The 12,248-nt window shown below is 31.1% G+C and overlaps 1 protein-coding gene across 2 annotated transcripts in view; it reads left to right on the top strand.

Moving 5' to 3' along the window:
* The window catches only part of LOC106461656 (MAGUK p55 subfamily member 6-like), a 36,070-nt gene that overhangs the window by 14,301 nt on the left and 9,521 nt on the right, over window positions 1-12,248 (top strand). For both annotated transcript variants that reach the window (XM_022388661.1, XM_013921501.2), the window contains 6 exons: window positions 4,117-4,238; window positions 5,524-5,676; window positions 7,480-7,632; window positions 9,136-9,211; window positions 10,007-10,155; window positions 10,820-10,951. In XM_022388661.1, coding sequence (XP_022244369.1) covers window positions 4,117-4,238; window positions 5,524-5,676; window positions 7,480-7,632; window positions 9,136-9,211; window positions 10,007-10,155; window positions 10,820-10,951 — 785 coding nt within the window. The remainder of the gene's footprint in view (window positions 1-4,116; window positions 4,239-5,523; window positions 5,677-7,479; window positions 7,633-9,135; window positions 9,212-10,006; window positions 10,156-10,819; window positions 10,952-12,248) is intronic.

Here is a 12,248-nt window from a genome sequence, read left to right as displayed (position 1 = left end):
CTACCTCCCGTCGTGTCGTTCGGTCGACGTACTCTACGACACAACTAATATACTACACACACACACACACACACACACACACACGTGTGTGTGTGTGTGTGTGTGTATATGGCCATTTGTGTAATAAGTATACACATTGGTACTGCAGTGTGTATAAATCAATTCAGTTGCATTTGGAATGGTCCATTGTGGTATGCTTACTAAATTTGTACTGGATTTATATCTTAAATAAACATTCTGTGGAAGGGGAGATAAATGAGGCTTGGGAAGAAATGATCCCCTTTTCCTCCCGTGCAAAAAAAAAAAGACAAGTATAGAGACTTGTATATATTTTTTGAAGTCTAAAATAAGTAATGATTGTTGCATACTATTAATGAAAACTGTAATTATGTCTGTTATTGTTATTTTTAAAACAATAATGATATATTTATTTTATTGATTAATGTATAGTTAAGGACGTGCATGTATCATTACTATTAGATCTATGTATCATTAAAGTTATACTCTGGTGCGAAGAGTTGTACTTTCTTCTCTTTCCAAAAAACCTATATCTGCCCCTGCTGTGTGTGTGAATTTCTGTTTCATTATAACCTTAAGAAAAACCTGTTCAAGTATGTTGAAAGATAGTAAATTGTAACATATCTAAAATCAGAGAAGTAAATTTGCATGAGACAATTTTCAAGTGTTCTTTATTGTAATCTTGAGATTATAACATAAATATTTCTGTCTATAAAAAAACATCATTTCTGTTTACTGAAAAGTGTTACTAGTTATCAGAAACATAGGATTGACAGTATAAGTTTCATACTTGTTTGATAAAAATAAAATTAAGTTAAAAAGGTAATAACTTCTACATGTTATTAGTCTGTACCAATGTAATTACGTGTCACTATTTAATCAGAAATGATGTACTGACAGTACAAGATTACATGTTGAATATAATTTTTTAAATCTAAATATAAAAAATTGACATGTTATTGGTCTGTATCAGTGTAACTCTGTGTCACTAGTTAATCAGAAATGATGTATTGACAGTACAAGATTACATGTTTAATATAATTTTTTTTTATCTAAAAAACAACAACAAATGATGACACTTACATGTTATTGGTCCATAACAGTGTAAATTTATTTTGAATATTTCTTTGGCTAAAGGCTAAAATTATTATTTATATTTCACTTTGAAGTTAATGATAAAGTTCTGGAATTATCCATTATGGTATGCTCACTGGATTTATGGTTTAAGTAAATAATCTGTGAATGGGGTTCAAGGGGACACGATCCCCCTTTTTTTTAGAGCAATTAATTAAAATTTGTACAATGGTCATTAAAAAAGATAAAACATTTATTATGCATTTGTACAAGGCAAGTTTTAATTGGTGAGTAGGAGTTTTATTGACTTGCTCCAAAAAGAGTATTCATGTGTTTTTATTGTATGAAGCAAATGAACAAGTTTGGCTTGACTTGTATAAAGTGAACTGGTTGCTGTATGTCTGCTGTTGAATCATTGGTCAAGTAGAAACTGTTTTGTGTAATACTTCCTTTGTTGAAGTTCAAGTCTGTGAATGACTGTTACTAGCTGAGGTTGATATGTTGTGCTCTGTGAAGCATGTTTTGTTATATAATTAGTAAAGACAAGACAACTTCTTTGCAATTTTTGCCATCTTATGTTTAATCATAAATGTGCGTGTGTATGTTTGTTGGTTTCTATGTGAAAAACAGAAATGTTCTTAATTAAAATTTAATAACTATTTTGTGAAGCTGTATGTATGAAGACATCTTCGAATACTGTATCTTTAGATATGTTGGCATAAAATATAATTTGTATGAACAATTTAATCCCATAGAAATTTAATATCTAGTTATTCAGTCACAAATCAAATATTTTAATAAGCTATAGCTTAAAATGCCACAGGCTGTTTTAATGTCATAACACTTAACTGCTACACAATTTAATTGCACACAACAGTGTGTCTTGGGAAGCTTTCGTAAAACCACTTGTGTAGCAGTTTCAGTTATAAATTTATTATTTAGTTTTATTTTTTATAAATAGTGAAAATTGATAATGATTTTGACCACATTCTTGGTGTCTATTCATAAAAACTGTTAATATATATGTATTTCATACATTATGCTGATTAGTGTACCTAATCACTTTCATGTTAAGTTAAATGAGAGTTTAATACATTCTTGTAATACAAATATAAATGATTCTTATCATTAGTTTTGGGCTGTTGCATTACTTCTATAGTTGCCTTTTTAGCTGCTGCATAGGGGTTTGTAGAATGGCTCCGAGTTTTTCAAGTACAAACTTTTAGCTCATAGCTCCATCATTTCTTGACCGATTTTGAGATCTAATTACAGTTTTGGACTCGGGAGGTCAAACCCTTTTGATTAATGTATTTGGCCATGCCCAAGGTCTCGTATATTAATTTATACTAATTCTTCCTAAAAGAATTTCAATTTGAGGGTAGGCTGGTAGAGATCCTGGTGAGTAATAAAATCAAATCGGGTATATGCATGTCCCATGCTTGGTATTGGTGGAGCACAAAAATATAACTAATAAAAAGGAAAAAAAGTCTCTTAGGTTAATTTAATAATTACTTTTTTCCTATGGGGATTTCTCTGAATAATTTTCATGAATCAATGGATGAGGATTAATGGAATAGGTTCAAATAGGTTGGGGTTTGAACTAAGAACCTACTGCTTACATGTGTTCTAAGCCCACCAGCTGAACCATCAGGATTTTGGTCTGTACTACATAAATCTCAGTGTGACCATAATAGATTTAAGAAGATTGGGACTTGAACTCAGGACCTCCAGCTTGTATGTGTTCTGAGCACCACTGCTCTACCAATTGAACCATCAGGATTTTATTTTGTGGTAGATAAATCTCTAGTAGATTGGGACTTGAACTTAGGACTTCTAGCTTACAAGCATTTTAAAACCAGTGTTCTTCCAACCTGGTTATCAGGATTTTAGTCTCTAGCAGATAAATAAGTCTGATTTTTACACCGCCCCCCCCCCCCCCAATGGTATGGAGGCAAGTTTGCAAACTTATAATGCTAGAAACTGAGTTTTGATACCCAAGGTGAGCACATCATAGCCCATTATGTAGCTTTGTGCTTAACAACAAACTGACTTTAACAATAGACTTATACTTTGATATTTATTTGTAACATTTATGTTTATGGATGTTGTACAATAAAAGAGCCTTATGGAAATGCATGGTGAAATTGATTGATTGCAGGTGTTCATTAATTTTGGCAGAACCTAACCAAAGAGATAAAAATGTGTTTGATTTTTTTTAGTAATACTTGTTCATAAAACAAGCTATGTGCTAAAAATAAATGGTTGAGTTCTATACAATACTGTAGAACAGTGGTGCACAAACCATTTTATAGTGCCCCTTCGCACTCTGTATAACCTATTTGTGTATATGCTGCACAGGTCATTTTCCCATGTTAACTGTTCTTACTATATTACTTAATAGTAGTAATATATGTATGGTAACTTTTAAAACTTTTGTTTTTAAATTTATGTTTTCAGATATAATTTATATTCTCCTGTAGTCATAGTTGCCCACCCCTCCTAATGCTCTGTACTTCCTTGCCCCACAGCTTGTGTACCATTACTGTAGTAAAATGCAGTGTGATAGGAAATTGTGACAAATACAGGCATGAGTATTTTTTCTTCAGAATTGCACCATTTGTGATCACTCTCAGGAAAGAGGTTTTGTTATTTGTGTCAAACTGAAAAAAATTGGGGCGAGGGTGTAATTAGGTAGTTCATTTACCTGTCAGTCAATAAACAAAATAGGTGGGACAAATTTTGATCATGTAGTTCTTTCCATCCTCCTGATGTACCACACTTATGATTAGCCAATTGTCAGAATATCCAACCAACAACAAATGATTTTAGGTTAAGGTAGTTGAGTGTCTGTGAAATGAAATTTGAATGTCTGTTTTTTCAGCCTTTTTTTTCCACTTGCTCATTTTCATGCCTGCAGATAAACATAACATCACTATTTCTATACTTTTGGAAGGACAATGGACATTTTCCTGTTACTTGATGTTTTTCAGTAACTGATGAAGGGTATTCAAATTTTGCTTTCAGCTGCTTTTCAACATATACGAGACAATATTGAAGACTTGAATGGAAGAGTTGGGGCTTGTGACACTGACTTGATATTTCTGAAAGGACTTATGGATTCACCAGTCATGAGCTCCTTGATAAAGGTAAAGGTGTGCTACATAGGAATTTTATTCAGATATATAAACAAATAGAACTACATTTACAGGTATAAATATTTAGCAGGTTGCTGCATTGTTGTGTAAGTTTATACAATCTATTTCTAAAAGTTATGGCTATTGTACTCACTAATTATTTAATATACATATAGAACTACATTTACAGGTATAAATATTTAGCAGGTTGCTGCATTGTTGTGTAAGTTTATGCAATCTATTTCTAAAAGTTATGGCTATTGTACTAACTCATTATTTAAGAATGACTCTGCAATTTAAATCGGAAGCTGTTTTAAAATCAAGGTTATCTCGTAGGTTTTGGTGCTGAAATCTTTATTTGTTTAAAGATATAACACTTAGACTTCAAGGAATAAATCAATTTTATAAGGTCTACAATGTGGCATATAATAATTATTAACAAATAACTTAGATTTCAACCTTCAGTTGTTAATGATTTGGGAGAAATTTTGTGTTTTTATGATAAAATGAGTTTTTTTACAATGTTTTAAATCCAGAACCAAATAGATTTCTGTAGATGTAGGTTCTATTAGTGGCCACTGTAAGAGTAAAACATTTAAAGTAAAAATAAGTTAAGTGTATTGGTTAAATGTGTCACCTACAAGAGTATATAGTTTTTTACTATCAAATGTAATTAATGTGAAAAGATAATAGTTATATAATGCTCTCATTTGGAATGCTATCCAAAAATACATATCATTAACATTCCTATCAATTCGTAGCAAATTAACTAAGTCAGCATAGTTAAAGAATTTTATTTAAGATTAAGCTGGTTTGTTCTGAAACTGATATAGCAGCTACTGAGCATGCTTTATATAAATACTGAACTACATGAAATGGAGTTACTAAGCACTGTGTGGGTAAATTTCTCCAAGAGAAATTAAATAAATCTCATTTTTATATTATTTATTGATGTTTAGGTAAGGCTAAAATTTCTTCTGAGGGATAATTGAATTTTGTTCCTAAAGGTTTTGAAGTTCTAAGCATCTAATTTTTAAATGTTTGTGAAGTAACTACAGAAACAAAAATGAATTTTTTATTTTTAGTGATCTTGTGACTCGTTAATTTTTGAAAAACATAGTGCAGACTGGAGATATTTGAACATGTTAAGAGAAATGGGTATGACTTTTTTCACTCAAGTATTTTTTGTTTTGGTTCTCAACATTTTAATCATATAACTTAATACATATGTGTTTTTTGTATGATATTTATTTTATATAGTAGTAAATATGGTATCATAATTTTCAATTTCTTACAGGTACAAGACAGACTAGAAGAAAGTAATGGTGCTATCAAGCCAATGGGATCCAACACCTCAGAATTACTCCTCAACGTTAGGAGTATTTGCAGACATGGGGATAACAAGGTTGCTCAGGAGTTAGCAACAGTTCTTGAAAATCCTCACATTCAGGTGTGGATAGTACGAAGTTTTACACTAAAGTGCTTTGATAGGAATATTAAGCAGACACTAAAACTTGAGAGATTTTGGTGTTTACCTATTAGGGCAAAATCTCTGTCTCATTCAGAAATCATTCTTTTGTTTTTGTTTGATATTGATATGTACTATTTGGTTTTTAATATGATTACTTTTACTACCTAAAACAGAGAAATCTTACTATAAAGATGATCCATTGTGTGTGAGCATCCATTGTCTGGAGTTGGCTGGCTCGATTACTGTTTCTTTTTATTACTAGAATGCTGTCTGATGGTGTACATGGCTATTTTGTTTCAGGACATTTTCCTGAGGAGGGTGATTTAAAAAGAAAAAAGAGATACCTTGAAACAAGGCACATTTCCACTTTTTTTTATAGACTTTTTGGCTTTGAATTTAATGAAACAAGTACTTAAGTTATAAGAGTCAATTATTACCTTTCACAAAGCAGGGCATCTAATGATGTCATTAGGAATTTAATAAAGAAAAGATGGGGAATATTATCTAACATTGTCCTTTATATAGTTTTTGTTTCATTAATGTGTACCTTCAGCTAGAATGTTATAAAACCAAAATATTTAGCAATTTGAAAAATTCTTTATTACTTATTGAAGTGTAGGTGATTATTTTTTTGAAGATAAAGGATATTTATTCATGAGCATGCTGTTCAGGTTTAACTAATTTGCACTGAACACAAGCCAGTGATTTACTAAACTCACACTGGTGATGCACCGAACACAAGCCAGTGATTTACTTGACTCACACTGGTGATGCACCGAACACAAGCCAGTGATTTACTTGACTCACACTGGTGATGCACCGAACACAAGCCAGTGATTTACTAGACTCACACTGGTGATGCACCGAACACAAGCCAGTGATTTACTAGACTCCCACTGGTGATGCACTGAACACAAGCCAGTGATTTACTAAACATCAAACATGTTGAAAGAAAAGAATGAAATCACATTTTTCTTCTTATTGTTTAAAGTATTTCATTTTATTTATGTATACACTTTTAGCTTGTTTAATGCACATGCTATCTGTGTCTGACATTCCTCACTCTCTGGTGGTAGGCTATCTTACATCTTCAGATGGTGTATATTGGATTAATATTGATATACTGTGACTTAGCATATATAATGCTTGTTGCTGTTTATTTAAGCTGTTTTGCATTGCAACTTAAGAGAAAAAAATATCATAACTGATATATTAGGTATACCTAAGTTTTGCAAGTTAATGTAATTCTTACATTCTTTGAAAATTGTATGGAAGATGGAGTTTACAGATAGGAAATTAAATTATGTTTTAGGACAGGTGAGTTCTAGATATTTTTTTAGTAATGCGTATTGACAAAATAGGGTATGTGTGCATTGTAGGGCTCTTCCATGATGAAAAGTGAATATTTATGCTTCAGTCTTTAAGGGCAGATGTTTTTAATTACAGTGCCTTCATTTCATAAAATGTTGCACATTTGTTTTATAAGATATTACAATAAGCACCTTTGTTTCATAGTATAATAGGCACATTTGATATATAGCGTTATGGATATTCTGTATACTCGCCTGTTGTGTGTGTGCACTAGTTTCAACAGTTTTTTCTCTCTTAATCATGATAAAATTAAAAAAGTTTTTGAGGCATTATCCTTATATGTTTCTCATGTTTAATGTAATCAGTAAAAAGACATTAGAAATATTTAATGCTAATTCTACATACATGGAGAATTTTGTTTTTCCTTTATGCAGCTTATCCATGTAATAATGTGTATTGTTTCTTCTTTAGGCCTTATTAGAAGCCCATGATTTAGTTGCTATCAAACAGTACCAAATGCCTGAAATGTCGGACTCTCCATCTCCTGAACCCTCTCCAACTGGCACTTTAACAGGAGATGCTGTTCGAATGGTTGGAATTCGTAAAAATGATGACGAACCTCTGGTATAAAAAAACAACAACAGACATATTTATATATATATATATATATATATATATTATTAATTTTTCTTGTAAAAGTAAATGTATACAAGTTTGATATTTTCCAAATACTGGAGTAGTTTATTTTACATCACAAGTATTTAAATTGATTGGTTTGTTAGATATATATAAACTGATTTTGGCTCTTTAGAGTAACTTGTTTCATGTTTTCAAACTAAATTTACAGTTGTTAGTTAATTGTAGTAATTCTGGTACAGTGTTTATTCCTTAGTGTTTCAATGTGATAACAGTGAGAAAAGTGATTAATAGGAAACGATTTAGCTTTCATTGTGTACTTGAAAACAGATTACACAATTGGAAACCAATTTCTATATTATGAGACATTATGAGGTGATGATAATTAAACAAAAAGTTGCATAAACTTACTTTTGGATGTTTTGTAACTTAACTCTTTTTTTTGAATTATCTATGGATTCTCCTTTTTTTTTTCTTTGGAAAGTTAATAAACATTTCTGAAAAAAATTGAAATTTTAAGCTTTTCCCACTCAACTTGAGGTATTTGAAATAGTACTACAGATTTAATATGTCATTGTGTGTTGTGAAGCAACAAAATCTAGTCAAACTGGTCAAATCTAGTCAGTTATGATCTAAAAACCAGTAGTGGAGGCTGGGAAAAAAACATTCAGTTTTGTTTAGGTAACCCTGTTGTTGCTTTCGTTGTTGACGAGGAAAGTAATCAGCTATGTCTGAGATAATAATGCTTTGAACTTTTTATTTATGAAAAATACTGAAAAATAAAAACTTCATTATTGAATAAATAGAGTTGTTTAAACATTTGTTTAGCAACAAGTAAAGGCTTGGAATGGTCTGTTCTTTCATTGGGGTGTGTGTGTGTCTGTGAGCCAGACTAGTTTGGGAGAATTCCACTCATCATCAGTGACCCTGGACACTACCACCAATGAAATACCAAACCAAGCCTTTGTAGTAGTAAGGTATCGAATATCGAACTGGTGTATTTAAGTGTTTTACACTCACAAAAAAGAAACCTATTATTCTATAGGTATTTGAAGAACTTGTAGCATTTTGCCACAATTTAATTCTTCGTATTGTTAGCTGATACTGGGCAGTTTGTACGTAATTGAATAAATAGAGTTGTTTAAACATTTGTTAGTTAATTTACTTTATCTTTTGCTGTGGAGAGATGTCTCAACATTTTGTTTCAGCCTGGATTGAAGAATTAATTTTCTTCTTTTTAGTTGTTCTTTTGACACATTATCCTGTGCTTGTTCTAAATGTGTCGATGATTAAAGTTGGTTAATATTAATTATTCTAATTTTCAAGTTCCTTGGGTAAGAAGAGTTTCAGAAATTTATAAATATTATCATCAACATAGATGTGACAAAGAGAGATTAATGCACTAAAAATAATTTTTTTTTTTATTATCATTAATTTTTTTATTTGCTTTCAAAACAAAATAGTAAAACAACGTTTTATACTCAATTTTAGGGAATCACTGTTAAAAATGATGAAGAAAACTTAGTGATAGCCAGGATCCTAGCTGGTGGAATTATTGATAGACAAGGTGAGTAAGCTTAGCTGTAAAACATTGAACTGGTAAAATCATTTGGTTGCAGTGATTTTAACTTTTTTAAGCCATTTCTTCATATTAAGCAATGCCAATATTCAGAAGTTTATTATAAAAAGACAAATTAATAAATTTGTTTTGTGATAATTGTTCAAATTGATGCTTTTAATTAAATTTAAATATGTTGGAATATGTGTAAGTTTATTGTGTATAGAGCCATGGTGAATTTGTAATTAAAAAAAAAACGGGGAATTGGTGATAGTGCATGAATCAAACATTAAATTTTTGTCTCATTTGTGTAAGTAAGTTATATATTAATACCATTCTTTCATTAATGCTAGTTTCATTATCATTCTTGCTTAAAATAATTGATTTATATTTTGTTCTTTTTCCTTTATTTATTACATACATTTTTTACACAAGGAAGATTATTTTGTATTGAGGTTAATTTATAGATACAGAAGTAGCTTATATCACTCATTTAGTTGATTGAACTTCATGAACTACTATTGGGATTACAGCTGATAACATTAAGGGTGCCCAGTTGATGAATACAGACATTGTAATCATTATATAAGGTTTTATTTTATGACGTTGCATATCCATAGTTAGACTGTTCTATTAATTTGGCTACATTATTTATTGGGCTACCTTTTATTTCTGGTCTGTATAGATATCTTGCCTTGATCATAAGTTATTGATGGTATGTGTGTGTTGTACTTTAAGAATAAACGTGATGTACCGGTCATCCATATGCTGTGAACTTGAAAAATAATGATTGTATAATTACAGGTCTTTTACATGTGGGTGACATAATCATGGAGGTTAATGGTGTGGAGGTACACTCACCAGAACAGCTACAAAAACAACTACAGAGAGCATCTGGAAGTATCAACTTCAAAATCATGTCTGCATATCAGGATTCTATACCCTCTTCACATGTATGTTCTGTTTTATATTATGTTCTTTTACTAGTATATTCTGTCTATCTGCATCTGTTGTTTTGATTATGTCTGATAGATGGAATATCTCCAATGCTTTTGGGAGCTATAACTGCAGACATTTTCACTTTAAAATAATACGTTTTGTACTTTTGTTACAAACGGTATAATTTTACATTGTTACATCAGAACTTTGTTGGTGCATACATAAACTTGTAGGTTATAAATTACCACCTATCTATTGAAAAATAGAAAGCTCACAAAACTTCAAATCTATAAAACTGGCTAAGGTTTATATGGTATGTTTGTAATCTATAAGTAACAACTTATGTGAGATGTGGCATTTGGTTTTGAACCACACATTTACTTTATTTTCCATAGAATACACACATTTTTTGTCATTTATTTCCTTGTTGGCTAGTGACAGATGGAACTTTGAAAGGCATTAATTGTGAATGTCATACAGGGTTCCAGAAAGTTATTGATTGTAAAATTAATCTTTTATGTTGAACATGTGTCCTTTACAACTGCAACCATTTTTTTTTTCTTTATTTCTAATAACTGTTGAATGTTTTTTTTTTAAAGAAAATGTCATAAAAGTTTTAAGATAATTTGCTTCTTATAAACAGACTTGGATGATGATGATGTGCCATTTTTCTTTCAGTTCTATGTTAAAACGCTTTATTCATATGATCCCAGCAAAGACAGTTTGCTTCCATGTAAAGAGATAGGCCTATCTTTTAAACAAGGTGAAATACTGCAGATTCTGAATCAAGAAGATCCTAACTGGTGGCAGGTGAGAGCATGGATGTTTTGTCATAAAACATGTTGTGAAGATTGTAGATCATAACAATTGTGCCAATACCATGAACATTAATCCCCAGAAGAATACACAAAATGTTGAGTTTTGGTTTTACAGGATAAACACATCAAGTTTTTTTGTGCTTGATGTAAAACTGAGCCACTGTAATTGACAGTACACTGTAAGAGTTTTAATTTATTTTAATAACACCTACAGAAATTTTGTTGATAAAGACAAAATTAGAAGCATCACTTCTTCAGTCAATTCCAGTAAGTATACCCCCCCCCCTTATTTGTTTTCTAGTTTGTTTGGTAGTAGTGTTGTTTAATATATATACACACAATATGTTTTGGTAACTGTTCTTGTGCTAGCAGTAACATTTTGTCCCAAGTTTGTATTAGAAATCCTCTTTCAAACTTGCAAACTTCTGCAAGTTTTTACTTTTGACAGTTGTTTTTAGAGAGAATTTTCCACTGGGTATCAATTTGGTGCTTGGTAACAGAGAAAGAGTTTTTCATTTATTACAAGCTAACAGAATTATCTGTTGTGTATCAGTGTAGTGTTTGACAATATATATATATATAGATTTCTATTTTGTACTTGATCACAGAGAAAGGATGAGATTTCCATTCATCACATGGTAAGAGAGAATCTTCCATCTAGCTCCTGGTAATAGTTTTCCATCCAGTATTAGTGTGGTTCATGGTGATTGTTTTCCATTGAGTGTCAGTGTGGTGTTTGGTAATAGAGAGAGAGAGAGATTTCTATTTTGCACTTGATCACAGAGAAAGGATGAGATTTCCATCTTGCTCCTGGTAATAGAGTTTTCCATCCAGTATTAGTGTGGTTCATGGTGATTGTTTTCCATTGGCTGTCAGCGTGGTGTATTGTGATTAATATCTTGTATAAACCTTCATTCCAAACAGTATTTACTTAATGATAATAGTTTGCTTATTAATGATTTTTAGTTTCTTGATAGTGATATTGAAATATGCATACAGGATCAGTCATTTTGACTGAACTTTTAACCATGAAACAATACATACTATAACTTAGAATCTACTGAGTGTACCTTACAAAATTTAGCAAGCTTTCAGTAAACGTTTCAGACATTATATCACACACACACACACACACACACACACACACACACACACACACACACACACACACACACACACACACACACAACAAGTAAAGTTAGTTTATTTAGTTAGTTTTAATTTAGTAGTAGTTAGTTCGTGTAGTTATTAAACTTAACCTTAACTTACGTAGTACTACTAACTAACGT

Source organism: Limulus polyphemus, unplaced genomic scaffold, assembly GCF_000517525.1.
Source record: "Limulus polyphemus unplaced genomic scaffold, Limulus_polyphemus-2.1.2 Scaffold1005, whole genome shotgun sequence".
In the NCBI taxonomy this organism is placed as follows: Eukaryota; Metazoa; Arthropoda; class Merostomata; order Xiphosura; family Limulidae; genus Limulus; species Limulus polyphemus.
Note: the sequence above shows the minus strand (reverse complement) of the source record. Positions and strands in the feature narration are given on the sequence as shown.